At 38.7% G+C, this 21,873-nt stretch overlaps 1 protein-coding gene across 8 annotated transcripts in view; it reads left to right on the forward strand.

Moving 5' to 3' along the window:
• Positions 1-21,873, forward strand: part of RASGRF2 (Ras protein specific guanine nucleotide releasing factor 2) — a 229,323-nt gene that overhangs the window by 100,421 nt on the left and 107,029 nt on the right. For all 8 annotated transcript variants that reach the window (XR_009502340.1, XM_059916673.1, XM_059916674.1 and 5 more), the window contains 5 exons: positions 2,416-2,576; positions 3,523-3,589; positions 4,124-4,260; positions 15,303-15,385; positions 21,112-21,360. Coding sequence is in view for 7 of the 8 variants with exons in the window: in XM_059916673.1 (XP_059772656.1) it covers positions 2,416-2,576; positions 3,523-3,589; positions 4,124-4,260; positions 15,303-15,385; positions 21,112-21,360 (697 nt within the window). In the remaining variant the exon portion in view is untranslated. The remainder of the gene's footprint in view (positions 1-2,415; positions 2,577-3,522; positions 3,590-4,123; positions 4,261-15,302; positions 15,386-21,111; positions 21,361-21,873) is intronic.

The following is a 21,873-nucleotide window of genomic DNA, read 5'->3' on the forward strand; positions in this document are numbered from 1 at the left end:
GAAATTGTAACGTGGGGTCTAGAAATAGTTATACCTTCTCAAACGCCTAATCCAATAACCTGGAAATTGCTCTTCATTCTTTTACACTACTGAGTGGAATTAAGAATAAGGGCATTAGCCAGTCTTGAATGCCATGCTATGGGAATCTAGTGATTGAAAAACAGAAGTGTTTTGGTAAGTTGACCCCAATTATTAGATAGACTGATGATGATGGTGATGCAAAATATCGTATCACAGCAATGGTCTGATACTGAGGAATTACTGATTCAAGACTATGAGTTCTCTAATTTGTATTAACTAGAAAGGAATCCTCAAGTCTCATAGTTGTGTTGAAACATCATGTCAAACATAAGATGAAATGTGAAAAAAATATCCACTTAACTTATTTTTCAACAAGCTTATTTTATAAACCAGTGTTGAAATTGCTCACTTTTAATTCAGATGTATACACTTCTGTACATACCTAATGCACACAGTCTCCTATTTGGATATGAGATGAACAGTTATAGATTAAGCATATTAGTGTATAGTTGCCAAGGAAACATTGGTTTTTTTTTTACCTCAAAGTTAAAATTCACGGTAATGATTAATATATGAGTTAACAGTGTACTCTATAATTTCTGATTTACAAAATCATTAAATGCTAGAAGCATTTACCAGTGAACACATTATTATCCAGTTTTCATAGCATTGGTTATATCCCTTCTGAAAATGACTCTCAAACCCGCTTGCCCACCTGTCTATGCTGCAGTCTTCCGCTCTGCCCTAACCTATCTGCCTAGATGACTCACGACCGCCCATGGCAAACCTAAAACTTACTGTCTTTTCCCATCCATTCCCTTTCTGACTTTCAGTTGTTATGCTGCTGAATCCACTGCCATCTCCTGGCGGGGATGACCCAGGTCCTCTGGAAGATCTCCTGTGGCTTCGGTTTCACCCACGGGTCTCATGAATACAATCCTGCTGCTGCTGTTACTTGCCCGTCTACTCCTCTAAGCATTCTGCCTTCTGCTTTTTTCATTGCTCCGTTATTCTTCATATTTAATTACATGCTGCCTGTGCTCTCTGCCACTTTGCTCCCACCTACCTCTCCTCCTTCTTGCCCATTCCTTTCACTGGAACCAAGCCTTCTCCCGCCCTCATTCCCCAGTCCCACACCCTCCCCCAGGACTGCCTCAGCAATTCTGCCTTTGTCAAGCAGCCCCACCTAAACACTCACCTGAATAGATGGAATTCAGGGAATCCGTAGAAACTTGGGTTCTTTACCCCCAGCACATCTTTAGATCTCTGTAAAAGTAGATGCTGTTTGGAATATTCAGATGTTAGTGTAAACATTTTGTGACCCACAGTCATAGTTTTACTATTCTAAAACAAACAACAACAACAACAAAAAAATCGGGAAACCCAGGAAATGTATGAAGAGGAAAATAAAGTTGCCTGCAATCTCATCTCTTAGTGATGACCACTGTTAATATTTAAGTGATAAATAGTAATTTAATAGTTCTTATGAGGCTGATAGGAGCCTTTGTAAGGCTGCATTTGGAGTAGGTGGTGGATTAAACAAATAGTAGAAATATTACTGGCTCAGGGCATTTCAGAAGTCAGAGGCAAGGTATTTGCTAGCATCTTTTGTAGTACTTTTTGGTTTGGTATTTAACTTAGATTAGAATTTTCTTTTGTGGGGAGCAGGCAGTCATTATTAGGGTGAAACTATATAAAGTCTATGCATAGCTTCTCACATTGAATGGAAGACAGTTTTGCTCACAGGAATGTTCTGGGTATAGAATTTGTGTGGTTTCTTTTCCATTTAGATTCCACAAAAAATTTTTATCACATATAATTTAAATGTAACCTGAAATGACTGCCCTTTAAAAATAGTCCTTAACTAAATTGCATTGAATTGTATAATTTGTGTATTTTTATAATGTACATGTATTGTACATTCTATTTTTAAAATACAAAGTAAACTATATTAATGCTATTTATCTACCTTCAGGGCTCCAGGAAAATTAAATTTGATTTGCTTTTTATTAGGTTATTTTATTACTCTATCTAATTATATAATATGTACCTTATTCTTATGTAAATAAATTGATTGAGATCAGATTATGAAGGACAGATGGCAGAAGTGCCTCGTTCTTTGAATTCAATTTGGCTTTCTTGTAAACTTATTTTCCAGCTTGTAGATAATCAAGTCTAAAGTGTTTTACAAAAATAGTAGGAATTAGTGTGCAACCCTTAAAACGTAATGCATTGTTTCTTCTGCTCCGAGTGCAGGGGATTTACTTGTTCCAATGGTGCATCAAATAAATCCTTGGTATCTTGGGAAACAGGCCCTGGTGTTTTTACATCAGGAACAGCTCTCACTTGACAGAATTGTAATTACTGTGTGTTCTTCACTTTTGTGATCACCAGGTTCTCTTATTCAAGTACCTTCCGTTGAGAGGGGGAAACTTAGTAAAGTTCGCCTGGGTTCATTGTCTTTGAAAAAGGAAGGAGAAAGACAATGCTTCTTGTTTACAAAACACTTTTTAATTTGTACAAGAAGTTCAGGAGGAAAGCTGCATCTGCTCAAGGTACTGGTTTTATATGACTATTCCATTTATGTTCCATGCACTTAAGAGGCATTGAGGTTAACTTAATTATGACTTTCCTATGCCTGCTATCATAAAATAGATTGTCAGATTTCATGGTGAGGTAATATACAGTTACCAATCCTGACATTTACTTTGTTGTCAATTGGATCCAAAGTAATAGAAATTTAAGTGTGCATTGCCATAAAGAAGAGCAATTAAAATCATAACCTGGACAAAATTACTAGTTGGTGACTACTGAGCTACAAAAATCTTGTCAAATTACTGCAGTGTACTGATTATATAATATTTACTAAATGCTCTTTTATCTTGCTCAGTACCAGGAGTGAGCAAACTATGGCCCGCAGCTTGTTGCCTGTTTTTGATAATAAAGTTTTATTGGAACACAGCCATACTCATTTCCTTACATATTGTCCCTGGCTGTTTTCATGCTTTTTTAGAACAGCAGATTTGAGCAGTTGCGATAGAGATCACATGGCTTGCAAAGCCTAAAAGATTTACTAGCTGGCCCTTAACAGAAGAAGTCTGCCTATCTGTACCTTCTGTTATTAGTGCCTGAAAATATTATCCCACATCACAACAAAGGCTTCCTACTGCTTAAATCACTTCCTGGTTGGAGAGTTCTGCCCTTTGCTGAGCTTCATTCACTCTACAGGGCCCCTAAGGTGCCATATAGTCTCCCATAGACTGACTTGCTAAATTTTATAAACATCAGGAGTGAGAGTCGGATGTGGGGAAGAACCATGAAGTTCAATGAATTCAATTACTTTTACACATCTAAGTTTAATTTTGGACTCTATGAAAAATTATTTATGAAGCAGAATTGCTATTTTCTTCTGTGGCAGTTTGAATGTAAGGTTTGCAAATCACAGGTTCCCAACCTGTGAAAGACTCTTAGCCTCTTAATGAAAAATTGGTCTGTTTCCAGACAGGTGGAGTTCTCTCTCTAATAGAATGTACATTGGTTGAGGAGCCCGATACAAGCGATGATGACTGTAAGTCACATACTATCACTTAGAATTATATTAGAATTAAATAGTCCTATGGTTTTTATTCATTCAAAGCTAAGAAGAGCTGCTTAAAGAAGCAGGAAAGATGTTAAGAATAAACTCCCTGAATTCATTTATATATGAAAAATTCTGTTGAGCCATTTAACCTGTGACCTTGTTAAACCGTCTTTGGGAATTCACATTTTACTGAATTTGTCTCTTGATAGTGACTTTGCAGTGGCAGAAAAGAAAGGGATTGAATTAGTGTGTTGGAATTCCGTAAATTATGGAAATTAAAAAAAAAAAAACCATGAAATGAGAAGGAAAGCAGGATCCTAGTCCTGAGTAACCTACTGATCTCAGTTTCTTCATCTGCTTATGAGCTTAACAAAGCCTTCCCCATGCCCAAGAAGCACCATATTGCTGAAATGAGATCCTGGACTTAAATGCACATTGATTGTATTACTAGAACCATGTGAAAGCAACTGTCACTCATATTTTTGTGTTCACATCTAATTGTTTGGTTTACATGTGTTGAAGCCAAAGGTTCTGGTCAAGTGTTTGGACACCTGGATTTTAAAATAGTGGTGGAGCCTCCTGACGCTGCCCCTTTCACTGTGGTCTTGTTAGCACCTTCACGCCAGGAGAAAGCTGCCTGGACGAGTGACATCAGTCAGGTAAGCAAGTGGCTTTGGCCCTAAGTTGGGGTTTTTTTTTTGTTTTAAATTTTACAACATAAACTTTTGGGAAGGAGTTTTAGAGTCAATTTATTTTTATTAGAAAATTATATCTGGTTGCTGTGGTCACTACCAGTACCACTATATGTCTTCATGTATTAAATCATTTGTGGTTGTTGTTTGTTTAAAATTTACTTGAAATGTAGTTATTGCATTTTGTGTCCTGGTCACTTTTGTACAAGCTGATAATGTAATCACTTGTGTTGGACAGTGTTAAAATTGCCCTGTGAGTAATAAATTCTCCAGTGACCTCACTAGATTTTTTTTTTTTTTTTTTTTTTGCTTATTTGTTACTGAGGTAGGAAAATGGTGAGAGATTCAAAAACAGCTAACAAGGACTATGGAATCAAATCAAAGAAGAGATACTGTCTGTAGTACGAAGCCTGAAAATGAGCTCCTGTATTTTATATAGAAAAAATTAGGGAACAGATTTGCTTACCTTTCCTTGATCAGCAATGCCCAGTTAGGGAATTGCTTCATTTATTCAGCATTTGAAAGAATGTCAAAATTAGTGATGATTGGACTTGGGCATTCTTCAATCCAAGCTCCACATTAATTTTGGTTCCATTAACCAATCTAAGTGAAAAGGGAAGCTGTGTAAATATTAAAAGAAAGCTTGATTATTATCTTCAAAGTTGTTAACTCAAGGAAGATTGGGGCAAACAGGAAAGGCATATGCTATAGATCCCATTGTCTTCCTTTTCCGAAGAGCTCATAGTACTTATATACAGTAAGTCCCCTACATACAAACTAGTTCTGTTCTGAGAGCGCATTCATAAGTCCAATTTGTTCATAAGTCCAACAAAGTTAGCCTAGGTACCCAACTGACACAATTGACTATATAGTACTGTACTGTAATAGGTTTATAATACTTTTACACACAAATAATACATAAAAAAAAAACAAAAATTAAAGAAAGCGTTTTTAATCTTACAATACATTACCTTGAAAAGTAGTGTAGTACAGTACAACAGCTGGCTCTTCTTAGCATACCAGTTCATCACTACTACTTTTGCACTTGCTTCCGGACATCCTGGGCTTGAAATAAGATACTGTACTACTGTACTCTATATAGTACTGTACAGTAAAGTACACAAAAGCACAACCACTTGTACAGGATACACGCACGTGACAATGTATGCCAGACACGTGAACTAACTTATGTGATTGGACATGCAAACACACGTTAGCATCTTTGGCAGTTCAAAACTTGAAGGCTCATATGTAGGGAACTTACGGAACTTACTGTATAAGACTTAGGTATAAATAGAAACTATATCATAGTTCTTCAGATACTTAATTTTTTTTGGAGTGACTGAAAACTGAGGGGAAATAGAAGGAAAATGAATGGGCAAAATAATTATTTTTGTATGTCAAAGAAATTTTACAGTCTCATTTGACCCTTACAGTAGTATTCTGAAGGCTAACAGAAATAGTAGTCCCATTTCACAGGTGAGAAACCTGAGGTTTGGAAGGTTAATAAGCATTTGTCCAAATACACAACTGTGTTGAGTCAGGACTCAAACCTAATCTAGGTCTTTTATTAGCACTCTAAATATCCTCTACTGGAAATCTGGATTTTTACTTCTTTTCTCCCAGGACTGTTTTGATGATGAATAAATAGCTGAAGTGAAGGTGCTGCTTTTCTGGTTAACAAAGGAATGAAAATATGGGATCTTGTGTATTTGCATAATTACATCCTTGTGTTGATTTATTAATACTTTCATTAGCTCTATGCTGTATGAATTAATACTTTAATTAAGTCTCTGTAGTACATCTTTTACCTGATGAGACTCTGAATCAGTCATTGATTCTATGCACGTTAATTGAGCAATCACCATGTGCTGCCAGGTACTGTGTAGGTACCAGGGATATGGCAACGGTCCCTGCTCTCAAGGAGATAGGCAGGCTAGTAGGGAAGAAAGGGAAGTAGACAACTTAATGCAACAAAATTTTGTATGTGTTGTGAAGCCAAGATAAGTAGGAAAAATAGGGAGAATTGGAGTGTAGGCAAAGATGTTTTTCCAGCTGCTTATAGCTTCTACCTTATGATGTAACTGGGGCTCCTAAGATACAGAGTTGATAAAAGCATTAAGTGATCTTCCTTAGGGGGCCTGGTGAGGCATTGCTAAGAGAGAAAGACCCATGGGGTGCATGAATGATTCTATGCCTGGTGCTTTAAAGAAAGGATCCAATACTTTGCTTCCCAGAAGCATCCAAGTGATTCTCTCTACTTAGTCTACATCTTGAGTTGAGTATACAACTTCTTCCTGTTTCTCCAAGTTTCTATGACTAATATATTAAGCTGATTATATGTACAATTGAATTGGAGAAGGAAACAACAGAAAATTGTATCTTTCTGAGGGACGATGATATCATTACATGAAATTACTGTGTTCCATAGAGCCTTGATATCGTGTGTCTTTGACACTTATGATTTTAGCCATTCAATAAATATATTTATGGAGTGATACTGTATGCCAGGCACTATTTAGGCACCTGTGATATATCATGGACAGGAGGCAACAGCAACCAGAAATTCCCTGACCTTGTGTAGTTTACATTCTAGTGTGGGGAAAACTGAAAATAGCAGTATACATAATAAGTAAGTATATAATATTTTATGTCAGAGGGTGATAGGCCAGGGTAAGAAGGATTGGGCTACTGGATGTAGATGGGGGTTGGTACAATTTTTAAGAGGTGATCATCTTATTTTGAAGAAGACATCTAAACAAAGACTGCAGCAGGTGATGGAAATACCGTGTTGATATGTAATGAAGGGAAAGTCGTTCCCTTGGCAGTGCAGAGGGAACAGCCACTGCAAAGACTCTAGAGTAGGAGGACACTGCATATTTTGAGTAATAGCATGAAGGCTAGTGTGGCTGAAGGGGAATGTGCAAGAGGGAAAATACAAAAAGAGGAAGTAATTTAAGTGGAGTTGTTAAGTAAGCAGTGGGATATAGATGTTAAGCGCTTGGAGGGAGGTCCAGGTGGGAGACTCTATGCCATTTAGATGGTATTTAAGGCCTGTTGAGATCAGCCAGGGAGTAAATGTAGATAGACTGAGAAGAGGGCCATGGACTGGGTGAGGAGTCCTGGAGAACAACAAAGAAGAGAAGGAATCAGCAGAGCAATTGGAGGATAGCCAAGAGGACATGGTGTCCTGTAAGTCAAGTGAAGAAAATGTATCAGGGAGTGGGGAGTGATGATGTCAGCTGCTACTGAAAGCTGAGTCTGGTAGTGAGTGTTCTGAGACACTTAGTGATTTTCCTGACTCAGGGTTTGAATGGTGAGTGGTAGACACAGAGTGCTCCACTATTGATTGAGCCTAGCCTACTACCCAGCAGACTGCATCTCAACCGGGCTTTGTTCTCTGCTTAAAGCATTTTCATCTTATGGGGAAAATTATGTGCTGTACACACGTTGATGGAATTTGTCAGTATTCCAAGTATGCCTCTGGACATATTCATTATTAAGATGAGTCTACAGAATGCTTGAAAATGTACTTTTTAATATTTTATCATGTATATGTAAAAATATGGACACAAAAAGGAAACCAGAAAGACTCCCAGCACCCAGATCACTAAATAAATGTTTATCAAAGTGTCTTCCACAGATAATTACCGGAAGGTTGTTTTCTTTTTTTTTGAATTTTTGAATTTTATTTATTTTTTTATACAGCAGGTCCGAAGGTTTTTTTTTTAATACAGATTCCTGAACCCACATTCCAGACACCCCCCAGGTTTAACAAGCTCCACAGATCATTTTTGTGCAATTAAATTTGAGAAACCCTGTTCTGAAAATCAAATGTTTCCACCTCTAAAACCCTCATAATCCTGCCATACAGAAATAATTTAACAGTTCAGCTCTACGTGTATATATGCATCATTTTTTGCTTTTTACATCGTTTTATATTCCTGTGAATTCGTCATATTGGTATCTTCTAATAGCAATATATGTATATTCTATCATGTTAACTTACCACTTTTCTAGCTCTTTCTGAATAATTAGGCATTCAGGCAGTTTCCAAGTTTCAGCATTAATATATGATGTGGTGCTAACCATCTTTGCACAGGGAGTTTCTCCCCTTTTAAAGGTCCCTTGGTGGTGTATCTTACCCACAGCCGGTAAGGCTGGTACAGGGGGCCTGATCACTTTCATGATTTCATGATACATGACTCGACAGACTGCCCAAACGCTCCAAGGAATATGTAACTCATCATTTCACAACATCATCAGCAAGGTATCTGTGCAACTTTCTTCTAAGTCCTGCCAATGTTGAGTTTTGTCACATTTGTCACATTTTCCTATTTAATGGAAAAGTGATATTGCTTTCTAGTGGTTTTAATGTACATTTCTGTAATTATCAGTGAGACTAACATTTTCCACTGTTTCTGTTTCTTGTCTGTTTATACCAGATGGACATTTATCCGTTGGAGCTATCCTTACAGACTAGGGAAATGAGCATTTTCTTTCAGTCCAAATTATGAATATGTTCTCCATTATTTTGTCTAATTATTTTTGTCACTCTTTGTTTTGCAAAATTTTAATTTTTCCTGGCTTGATTTGATACCACCTTGCTAAACTATTGTACCGTGTTATACTAATCACGTGTAGTTCTTATTTGAGATAATAAAGTGGTGCCTGACTATTGATACAATCCCAGTTTCACATAGAGAACTCTATACAAAAATTAAGATGTTTAGCTTTGTCAGGCCTCTCTCTCTGAAGCTGTAATCTTTAGAAGTGACAATGGCTTGAACGATTAATTATACTTTTAGTTCCACCAGCAAGGTCATAATTAACCGTTGGTGCCTCCAACAAAATGTGCAAGTGGTTAATGGTCTTGACCAATAATTCTTCCCTTTTTCATCTATTTATAGGGAAAAATTTGAGGCTGAAGATTTGACCATTCATTTAAATATAGTGCATTCATTTGTGCATGTCTCACTGTCATACATAATGGTGTATTAAACAGATTTTTCTATAATTATGGGTATCAACTAAAATGCAGAATTAAAATTCACCTCTGAGCTTCTTGGTTTGGGCAGATGTGTCAAAATACAGGCAAATTTGTGGCACACTGACATGCTTCCTCCCTTAAAATAACTTCTCTGGAATCAATAGGGAATATTTTACTTTAATATAAAAAGGTGAAATTAAAAGAGAGAAATTGAATTTACTGTTCTTCCTACTACTTAGATGTATTAGGAAGGTAAAAAGAAATATGGTGACACAGTAGACCACTGACTTTGACCAGATATTTCCTTAAGCAAGACCCTCAAAAAACCTTGCTGGAGGGAATTCCCTGGTGGTCAAGTGGTTAGGACTCTGCACTTCCACTGCAAGGGACACAGGTTCAATCCCTGGTCGGGGAACTAAGATCCCACAAGCTGTGCAGTGCGGCCAAAAAAACCCCCAAGAAACAAAAAATAAATCAAAAAAATTACCTGGGCCTTTTGTGAGTATACATATTCCCAGGCTCCACCCTGGTCATAGTCATCACAAACTGAACTAGAATAGCTGTGACCTAGGAATCTGCTTTTGTTAATATCCTATTAATTTCAAGGTTTACAGTAATTCACATAAATTCAATATATCCTTAAAGATTTGTGACATCCTGATTATTTTCATGTCTTTCTTCTTAACTGAGTGAACTGCATTCATTTTCCCAGGACTCAGTCTCTTCTCCCCAACACAACCAAGATATGTGCTTATATGATCATGAATATATACCATGGCTTCCAATATAAATATGTTCATACACACATTCGTAAACATAAATTCTGTTGTAGTTTAACTTTTTTCTGGAAGAGAACTCTTTCTTCAATGTGGCAGTACTGAAAATGCCAAATGGAAGTGAGATAAAAGCAAAATTCTCTGGTTGATGTAGAACTGGTGGACCCAGAGCCCCCAGGAGTCCTGTTTGTTCACACCCTTGCTGTCACTGAAGCCTGTCTGTGGAGCCTCTGAGAAACGAGTCCATTTCAAAACCACTCCTCTAGTTACAAAGCAGAAACTAACATACCACTGTAAAGCAATTATACTCCATTAAAGATGTTAAAAAAAACCAAAAGACACTCCTCTATTATAAATATACTGTAATATGTTTTATATATACATGTATGTATATAGATAGATATATATATATATTCATCCGTCGCACAGATAGGTGTGGCAGTTATCAAAGACCTTTTTGTACATTTAAATATGACTTCTTATTACATGGTCTTTTGAGCTATAGTTCAGATTGCATGTACATTTTCTTCTCCTGAAACTTGAGTGTAAGTGAAAATTTCTTTTTCTTCCTGCTGAAAGTAATTTTAATGCTTAACACAATGAATCAGAAAGATTTATGAATGAGATCTGACATTGGATAATAAGATGTTCAAAAGTGGTCACATAAATCTTCTCTTTTGGATCTAAAACACTTATCCCAAGTGTCAATTCTGGCAGTGTGGAGGACTGCACCGATTTAGATCCCTTCTAGCTACAAACAAGAAATGTTTAATACATAAAATCAGTATAATAAAAAAATTTAATACATTGGTGGTATTCACAGATATAAAGGGAAATCTCTAGTTGCCGGAAATAACAAGGGAACTTAAAGTCAGGGTAGACAGCATGTAAACTGAAGACACAGAGACTTGGGAATGATTTTAGTTTGGATATTGGTCCCACGCCTGAGGGGTATTAACAAAAGGAGCGAGGGTTAGCCTTGGGCCCCTAAAAGGAATTGAGATCCTTGTTTGAAGCCCTTGTTTGAAGCCTGGGCATTGAAAGGCTGCCCCCTCCATGAAATAAGAACTCAAAAAACCCATTAGGCCAGGGAAGATATAAGGAAGTTTGTCTTTGTCTTGGGTTCTGAATTTTCTTTTAATTAATTAATTAATTAATTAATTGATTAATTTTTGGCTGCCTTGGGTCTTCGTTGCTGCACACGGGCTTTCTCTAGTTGTGGCGAGCGGGGGCTACTCCTCTTCGTTGCGGTGCGCGGGCTTCTCATTGCGGTGGCTTGTTTTGTTGCGGAGCACAGGCTCTAGGCGTGTGGGCTTCAGTAGTTGTGGCACACGGGCTCAGTAGTTGTGGCGCACGGGTTTTGTTGCTCCTCGGCGTGTGGGATCTTCCCGGACCAGGGCTCTATCTTGTGTCCCCTGCATTGGCAGGTGGATTCTTAACCACTGCGCCACCAGGGAAGCCCCTTGGGTTCTGAATTTTATTTTTTTATTAATTAATTTATTTATTTATGGCTGTGTTGGGTCTTCGTTTCTGTGTGAGGGCTTTCTCTAGTTGCGGCAAGTGGGGGCCATTCTTCATCGCGGTGCGCGGGCCTCTCACTATCGCGGCCTCTCTTGTTGCGGAGCACAGGCTGCAGACGCGCAGGCTCAGTAGTTGTGGGTCACGGGCCTGGTTGCTCCGCGGCATGTGGGATCCTCCCAGACCAGGGCTCGAACCCGTGTCCCCTGCATTGGCAGGCGGATTCTCAACCACTGCACCACCAGGGAAGCCTGGGTTCTGAATTTTGAAAAAGCTCCTTTGAGAAAAACAAATGTGTTTCTGGCCTATGGATTTGAAATTCAGAGTTACAATAGTCACATGGTGTGAAAATTCCAAACTGAGAAATGAATGCAAAAACAATATTTGGACTGTTGCTAACCCAAAATGCTTGGTAGAAGCAAACGCAAAGTCACTGCATTAGCAACACCTCAACAGTTCAGGGCTCATGACAAGGTGCTCAAAATCAAAAATTACAAATCTTGTGAGTAAACGATCTATCAAGAGCGAGAGTCAGAAGACATAGTGAGCAGTATAATTAGCACTGCTGGAACTTCAGATAATAGAGTGATAACTTAGAAAAGACTGTGAAAAAGAATGTTTAAAATATAATAAAGCTATGAAAGGAAGGAAGGGAGGGAGGAAGGGAGGAAAGGAAGAAGGAAGGAAAGAAAAGAATAGATCACTGTGTAAAAAGGACCAGGCTGATCAGTCAAAGAACCAAATAGAAAATCGAAACATGAAAACTATAGCCCTAAGTCATCCTAAGGCTGTTGTTTGTGTAACTATATTATTGCTTAGACTGTTAAAGGAAACTGAAGGAACACTATTTACTTGCCACAGTTCTTACCAAGCACCATCTCTGCCCTCCCACTCCCTGTGTTGGTTGCCCAAGTGGCATCCCCATTCTGCTCAGAAACAGTGAGAGTGAAAAGTCTAAGGTATAGCTAGAAACATCCCTGGGGTGAAGGATCACTTAACCCCTCCTTCCTTTCCCTGTCTGCGTGCAGTATCTGTCCCCATACAATCTTTTCCCCCATTCCTCCAAACCCCACACTCATAGTTTCATAAGAACAGGGATAATGTTAATCCATTTTCCCACTGGAATTAGGAAAGTGAATTTAAAGTAGTTTACCTTATTCATCTTTTTAAAAAATATTTATTTATTTTGTTGTGCCGGGTCTTAGTTGCAGCAGGCGGGCTCCTTAGTTGTGGCATGAGAACTCCTAGTTGCAGCATGCATGTGGGATTTAGTTCCCTGAACAGGGATCAGACCCGGGCCCCCTCTCTCTTACTGTCTTCTCCATTATAAACGCACACACCTGCCAGCCTCATCTCTTCGTTTTCCCCTGTTTGTTCATGCTTAGAAATGGAGTCATTGGCGTCTCTTTTCATCTAGCCCTGACTGAGAGCTCTCCCTTTGAGGTCCTGTGGCTGTTTTGAGGCCTAAGAGGATACCCCACCTACTGGTAGCTTGGCTCACTGGTGGAAACATTGACTCCATACAACTGGATACTAACTTAGGATATTGCAGTTTCAGGACTAATGGAAGAATACCATGTCCAACTTCCTGCTGCTCAAAACTGATAGGAGGAGCAGCATTTATTTAGCCTAAAGAAGAGCAGCCTATGCATACCCTTTTCTGAAGAGTGTGAAATCTGTGCTTGGAACCAGACGAGCAAAGGCAGGCCCCCATTCTTTGGGGCCCGCCACAGAGTGGTTAGTTTGGAACTGTACTCTTCATCCAGTGTTGAGGGAGTTTATAAGAAATGGTTTGGTCAAAACTGTGATTACGGGCTTCCCTGGTGGTGCAGTGGTTGAGAATCTGCCTGCTAATGCAGGAGACACGGGTTCGAGCCCTGTTCTGGGAAGATCCCACATGCCGCGGAGCAACTGGGCCCGTGAGCCACAACTACTGAGCCTGCGCGTTTGGAGCCTGTGCTCCACAACAACAGAAGCCGCGATGGTGAGAGGCCCGCGCACTGCGATGAAGAGTGGCCCCCGCTTGTCACAACTAGAGAAAGCCCTCGCACAGAAACGAAGACCCAACACAGCCATAAATAAATAAATAAATTTATAAGTGATATTTAAAAAAAAAAAAAAAAAAAAAAACTGTGATTACTTTAAGGATGTCGTTGAGGATCATGTTCACGACATTATTCAGTGTTTTCCTTAGGAGAACCCATGAGATAATTCTCCTCTGGACTCAGACTAGGGTGAATTGAGCCTCTATTAAACCATGAATTTTGTAGCTCATCATGTGGCCCCCTTGAGTTGGCTGCTGCATAGCTCAGCTAATTTTGGGGACCACGTATAGCAAGTGTTTGGGACTTCTCAACATAAAGTACATGTGGTGGATTGATCCCAGCCTTCATCTTATTATTTTCCACCCTTTATCCAAATCCTCTCTAATTTTCTTACTAATTTTGACTTTGTCTTACTCTATGTATTTTTGTAATCCACCTATGGGAATAAGATATAGTATAAACTCACATGTAAGCACATGTAACCTAATTTGTAGTTAGATAACCATAATTATTCATATAAAAAGATAACTCCAAATTCCAGGTGCTTCGAGAAATGAATTGAGGGGAACTTTAAAATATTCTACTTTATTCCCGGAAGTTGAGATCCTCTATACCTGGTCATTGAAATAATGGCATAAGACATGAGGAAACAAATTTTTAAGGAAAAACAAGCATGAAAGTGGCTGATATGCTAAGTAGGGGATCAATAGTTAGGGGAGGCCAGTGACCCAAAGTTTCTTATATGCATATTCATTCTTTTATTAAACACTGGGGTTTAGGATAAACCCTGAGTTCAAGAGCTCTGTGAAATCGCTTGGCAATCAGCTTCTTCACACCATTTAATTACAGTCATAAAGTACTACATGGTATCCTAGTAACTAAAAGTAATTTCTGATTTTAAAGATTGTTTAAATCTTTTTTTCATTTTCTGTTTTGTTTAAAGAGAATACGTATAATTCAGAATAAATCCTTCTCTAACCCAAAGTAATTGCAAAGGGAAATTTTGAATTGATAAGGCATAGATATAAATAAAGAAGGTAGAGAAAATTAGCAAAATTTCCTGAAAGAAAAGAGAAAGGAGATGAACAGGGCTTTATGTGTGCCAGAAACAGGAGAAATTATACAATACATCCTCACCAAACTAACACAGTGCCAGTAGAAACTGCTAGAGAAGCTAGTAAAATGTGGGAATTTATTGGCAAAAAGCACCGAGAAGCAGGCACAGAGCTTACTAGTGAGAGAGAAGATGAATTCCATCCAAGCAAGCCACCATTTCTACTCTGCCTGCCCCATACCACCCCCTAGGGCAGAGAATGAATATAGCAGAGGCAGTTTATACCTCACTAGAGGTGTAAACTTCTCAAGTAGTGCTGGGATTGCCAGAGAATTGTGCCGATGTGACATTGTGCTCAGAATCCTTGGGAAACACATTCTAGGAAAACGTAGCCCTTATATCCATCCTCAGGCATTTGCCAGGTGCACAGTTTTGGTATTTGGATATTGAATCTGTTCATCAGTGTGTAATGTTTCCCTGCCTCTGTGTGTGTGTGTGTGCGCGCGTGTGTACATATGTGCACAAATGAGAAACTAAATTGTTTTGTGATTATAAATAATTCTGGGAATATATGCTCTGCCTAGGTTTACGTGTGGGTTTTAACTGTCTATTTTTAAATTTCACAGTGTGTGGACAACATACGGTGTAATGGTTTAATGACTATAGTGTTTGAAGAAAATTCCAAAGTTTCTGTGCCACATATGATTAAGTAAGTGTGATAATCCTTTCTCTTACATTTTAATCAGGATCAACTTGGTAGAGAATGTAAAACTGTGAATAAAATATTGTTTCAGTAGGATTCTGCTTCCTACTCTGAATATGTTTGACAGTAATGTGATTGATCATTCATGATATGCCATTATAAATAATAAGACTATCACAATGTTTTTTCAGATTCCTAGTTTATTGACTCACAGCATAGAAAAATAGTTTTTCATACTGTTCAGATGCCTTCCTCAGTACAAAAAGCCTATCAAAATTTTCAGGTTCAATGGATGGACCTAGAGATTGTCATGCTGAGTGAAGTAAGTTAGACAGAGAAAGAGAAATATCTTATGGTATGGTATCACTTACATGCGGAACCTAAAAAGAAATGATACAAATGAACTTATTTACAAAACAGAAACAGACTCATAGACGAGAACGAACTTATGGTTACCAGGGGGGAAGGGTGGGGGGAAGGGAGAGATTGGAAGTTTGGGATAGACATGTACACACTGCTGTGTTTAGAGTGGATGGCCAACAAGGACCATATATAGCACAGGGTACGCTGCTTTGTATTATGTAACAACCTAGGTAGGAGGGGAGTTTGAAGGAGAATGGATACATGTATATATGTAGCTGGGTCACTTTGCTGTGCACCTGAAACTATCACAGCATTGTTAATCAACTATACTCCAATATAAAATAAAAAGTATTTTTAAAAATTTCAAGTTCAATAGGTAAAGTGATAGCCAGATGTGTCAGAGGGTGGACAAAAGTTTGGCAGATTCTTTTGCTGTCTTCTCAGTGGGTGTGAATCATATTAGTCAGATTTGGTTGTAGAGATACATTTAGATTTTGAAGACACTCAACATGAATTAACTGGCTTTTCCATGGTACCATTTACCCACAGCCTGTATATGGATTTGTCCCAGAGGCTATTGCCCAGGCCTGCCATCCTGCTCTCTGTATGTTTTGTTAACAAAGCAAATCCTAGAGAATGGACTTGAGGACACAGGGAGGGGGAAGGGGAAGCTGGGACGAAGTGAGAGAGTAACATTGACATATATACACTACCAAATGTAAAATAGATAGCTAGTGGGAAGCAGCCGCATAGCACAGGGAGATCAGCTCGGTGCTTGGTGACCATCTAGAGGGGTGGAATAGGGAGGATGGGAGGGAGACGCAAGAGTGAGGGGATATGGGGATATATGTATACATATAGCTGATTCACTTTTGTTATACAGCAGAAACTAACACAACACTGTAAAGCAATTATACTCCAATGAAGATGTTAAAAAAAAAAAAAAGAAAGTGATCAACACTGGAAAAAACAAAACAAAAACATACAAACAAAAAAAAGCAAATCCTATAATTTAATATGATCACTAAGGAAACTACAGTTTTAAAATGAGAAGTTATATCAATAACTGTGTGTCATAACTCTCTATATTAATGCTTTTGTCTCTACATACTTTTTTGTTTCCAAATTCAAAAGTTGTTTTGGGAGGATTTTCAAGCTAACCAAATCGTTCCCTACTCTCATTTTCTTGGTTATTTGCAGTCCTAATTCTAAGAATAAAATGTATTTTTAAAAGCAGTCCTGTTATATCTTTCCAAAAAAGTTACATGAAACTAAGAAAATGTTTGTCTTCCATGCCTTTTTATGTGGACTTTTTTTAGGTCTGAGCTGTTTAAGACAAAGAAACAACATCAACTTTTCTCTTCTGATAGGTATTAATTATAATTAGCATCATTCCAATGGTATAAACTTTAAAACTTATTAATTATTGTATCAGATGAAGGCAGAGTACATTATACTAGTGCCATAATTACTACAGAAAAAATATAAAAGGATGATACTGTTTTAAATTGCTAGTCAAATTTTAAAACATTTTGTGTAGGGTCATTTTAAAACTCTCAGGCAAAGATTCCTTTAGCATTCAGTTTTCTAGGTTTTTAATTTAGTATAGTTTGAAAAAAACAGATCAGTTAAAAATGTACGATACTAAAATTAAAACCGAGTATGGAATATTAAGTCAAAAGTTTCAAATTATGACTTAATTTTTAAGTTCACATCACCAGGTTAGTTTTCTTCCATAGTATTCTTATTTTAATATTTCACAAAATAATATATATTATCTTAATTCCTTATTAAGAGTACTTTCGTGAAGCTTAGACAGCCATGAAAGTCCAGTCTGCTTTAGAATGAGAATAAGTTGGACTTGGTGGCCAAGTTATAAGCTCCTAAACCTTCGGGCAGCTGCACGCCCACTATGTATACATTTTGTTCACTTTAAAAATTAGTACAGAGAAAAATTGTAGTTTTGTGCCTGACCAAGTTACGGCTGGCGCCTGAATGCATCTTCTTTGCTCTGTGATGGCAGTTTGACTAATGCCCATGTCCAGTCTCATTTGTATTGATATAATTGCCTCCTGTACAGACCAAGACTTTCCTGCGTCTGGGTGCACAGCGAGGGTCACTGCAATGAGTTGGAACCGCTCTCCTGGGAGAACAGAAGCCTGTATCGCGGGCTGTAGGGATTTCCTACTGGAGCCACACATGTTTGGATGCCCATCTGTACTCTACTACTAGATATATTCCCAAGGCAGAGTTTCATGTATTTCATATCTTTCTTCTTTCTATTTTTCCCTGCTTCATTGAGCCTGGTTCTCCTCAGTCAGAGAAAAGAGGATGATTTTGCAATCTCTGTTCCTTCTGATAGTCTCCTCCATGGCACTGTTCTACCCTAAATTCTGTATTCTTGCCTCCTTGCACATCTCTCTGGCTACATGGAACGAGAAAAAAAAAAAAAAAAAAGACGTTTTACGGAGTTAAAGAAAAAAAATTATCCTACCCTAATGGCATTACTTTGCAGGCACTCAGTTCCTTTTAAAACTTACTAATTACAATAGGTGATTTGGGTTTGATGTCTCAAAATTACTTTTTTAAGTGTTTACCAAAAAGGAGTTGTTATTATCATAGGAGGCTTAAGTAATGCATTGTATCTTCTTGAGGGTCCCTTAGGAAATTAAGATTTCGTTCAATGTAATAAAAGAAAATTAAATAATTTCATAATATTTAATTTCTTTTCTTTACTTAAAATGAAAATATAGTCATAATTTTGAAGGACAGTGGTGCAATTAGTCAGTTTCAATTTCATGTTGGCTACAATATATTTTTTCCTCCTAGTGTTTGGTTAAAGTAATTATAGTCAAAAGATGCAAAGCTCAAAACTATGAATAGAATGCAAAATCATGACATTTATTAGGTGATTATATCCCTTTAAGTGATATTTTATGCTTTATGTATATAGGCTAACGCTTGCTTTCTTTTAATAATAGTTGCCCTCAGTTTTCTTAGAAAATAGAGATTTTAGGTGGGAAAATGGTGGGAGAAAAAGTGATTACCTCGATTAGCCGTTCTCTAGACAGACTGGTTGATTCATAAAAGTTTCTAAGGTCTCTTAACAAATGAGAAAGATTAAGAACCAGACAAGTAAAGTTGGTTGGGGGTCACATACTAAGTGCAAAAAAGAGCCATGCTATTTTCAAGAATCTCAAAAGATGCACTTATTCGAGATCAGTGATGTGACTAAAACTAACAGGCCACCCTTAGTTCCTCACCAGAAGTAAGCTACTCATTTAAAATGCTCTTTCAAGCCTGCAAATGAAGCCCTTCCATCTGCACTGAGCTTACTTTGGGGTGGAACGTTTCCAAGAACAAGCTAAGGAAGCTATTGATTTCTTTTTATCCCAAAGAAAATAAATATATAACTTAAAATCCCTTGAAGTGCTGAAAGGGCTAATGAAGGGCACTCACAACAAGCCAGCTGATTCTTAGCAAGCAGCTGCCTCACGGAACATCACTGGCCCTGTAGTGTATCCTTTAATCAAGTGGTGAAATCCAGGACTTCATTGACTGTCTGTTCTGAGGTGCTGCCATGAAGGGGGGGACATGGGGTCTCAGATGGGAATGTGAAGGCTACGGGCAGTCCTAGCGAAGGTATGCATTTCTTTGAGCCCCACTTGGATTCAGCCTTAGCTTCCAAGCTATTCATCTTATGAACTTGGCCATGCCGGCTTCTTTTGCCCTTTCTGACAAAGGTGCACCATGGGCTGAGGGCTCTGAGCACAGCCAAGGATCTTGAGGGCTGCTGTGTGAATCTTCCCTCCGGTTTGCTGTCCACCTGGAGAGGCTGCCACAGGCTTCCAGTGCAGGGGCCTCAGGGTGATGGGTTGAGGTGCAGCCGGGTGGGAAGTTTTAGAGAATGAGAAAAGCCCAGCATTGCAGGTGGGCAGGTGGGTACTGTTCAGGGGGAATCTTTAGAAGAGTTGACTGCCTGTATTACAGCCATTACTTTTTTTATGAAGACATTTTTAACACTGCAGAATATTGAAAATGTAAGGAAAACACAACATTTCACACAATTTATGGATTAAATTGTATTCAGAAAATGGTTGGCCTTAAATGCATTTATCAGCCAGAAAGAATGAAATGGATTAAGCATTCTTTTTCTAACATTCAAGAAGTTAGAAAAAGAATGACAAAATCAACTGTAGGAAAGTGTAGGAAGGAAATAACTAAGATAAGAATGGAAATTAATGAATTAAAATATAGAAAAACAGTAGAATCGATCAATCAAAGAGCTGGTTCCAGAGGGGAAATACCTAATAATATAATCTATTAGTTTAATCAAGAAAAAAGGGGGAAAGCACAGATGTACAAAATTAGAAGTGAGAAAAAGAAATAACCACGGATAACAGCAGTGATATTTGGGTCTCCTCTTCCTCCCCACCCCTCTGTGGGGAGAACGTCACCTGCTACTTTTTAATCACACTTCTGATATTCTGATTTGAGGGCATAAGCAATGCCCCTCCTAAATAGGGCTTCGGCTTTAATTTCCTAATAAAACATGATTGAACCAGAGAAAGAAGTGAAGGGTAGCAGAATATGCCACCCTATAATATGCCACTGTGGCATATTGATTATGTTGAGCTATAGGCACTTGAAAAACAACAAATGCAGAGAGAGGATTTTTCTGAATTCTTCTTATCTGCCTAAAGACAGATTCTCCAAAAGGAACTCAGTTGTCGTAAATCCCCTTCCCAGGAGTTTCACCAACCATGGAAGATTGACAGTTGTCACAGGAGAGACTAGATGTCGACATCACACCCAGGCAAACTGTCACAAACTATCATACCTTCCATCTATTCTAAGGGTTCATTCATCTTTCCTAAAAATCATTTACTCTCCCCTGAGAGGCCTACATACCCCCCACCTCCCTTTCCCTGTAAGATGGTATTTAAGTCTGAGTTCTAAGCCACCTCTGTGAGTTTCTCATTTTCCCCTGGTTATCTCCCATGTATACGTGAGGTATACATGTTAATAAACTTGTTTATTTTTCTCTTGTCAATCTGTCTTTTATCACAGAGTCTCAGCCAACAACTCAGGAGGGTAGAGGGAGAATTATTTTTCCTCCCCTGCAGAAGGAATTCACAGAGTGAAATGAACTATTAACGCCTCCACAATTAATTCTGAACTTCCTAAATTATAATGGCACGTTTGATGTTTTTACAGCCCTGCTTTGTTGTATGTAATGTGTATCACATCTTTCATCAAATGTAAGGGGAAGCCCAGACATGAGTGTATATTTACAAATATTGAGATACTCAGGGGCTGAGAGGCAGCCGCGCCCTGGTTTTGTCCTCATGTTCCTGCCTTGTGCGTAGGTCTGATGCCCGTCTTCACAAGGATGACACTGACATTTGCTTCAGTAAAACACTCAACTCCTGCAAGGTGCCCCAGATCCGTTATGCCAGCGTGGAGCGCCTCTTGGAGCGACTGACAGACCTGCGGTTTCTTAGTATCGATTTCCTCAATACCTTTCTGCACACCTATCGGATTTTCACGACGGCAGCCGTGGTGCTGGGGAAGCTTTCTGACATATACAAGAGGCCTTTCACCTCTATCCCCGTCAGGTAGGCCCGGCACTAGCCTGTGATGAAAGTGTGGCCCACCTGGTCCCTGGATCTCCGTGCAGATGGGCAGCCCTGCCCTGCAGGGCACTGGCTTGCCTTTGAACTTGCCAGGCCCCGCCAGTAGAAGGAGGGGGCGGCGGGAGTCGAGGTCACAGATAGTTCCCGAGGGAAGCAGCTGAAGTTTCCAAGTGGCCTTTGCTCTGTGAATATTTGGAAGATAACTCTATTGTTTGGGGCTTTTCTTTCTCCTTTTTTGTTAAATTGCAGGCCCTGATTCAGTAGGTCTGGAGTGGAGCCCGTTACCAGTGTGACTTGTCTTTGGACCACAGTTTAGTAGCAGGGGATTAGACTAAGCCTAAATAGTGTCTGTGTTCCTTTGGCAAGTGTGTGGTATACATGCAGCATTTAAATGAAGGTGAATCCAGCAACAGAAGTGTGATGATATTGTGGCCTTTTAATATAGGGAGCATGTTCCTGAATGACATCAGGGGACTCATTTTCACTTGGCTACAA

Source organism: Balaenoptera ricei, chromosome 3 (genome assembly GCF_028023285.1).
Source record: "Balaenoptera ricei isolate mBalRic1 chromosome 3, mBalRic1.hap2, whole genome shotgun sequence".
Classification (NCBI taxonomy): Eukaryota; Metazoa; Chordata; class Mammalia; order Artiodactyla; family Balaenopteridae; genus Balaenoptera; species Balaenoptera ricei.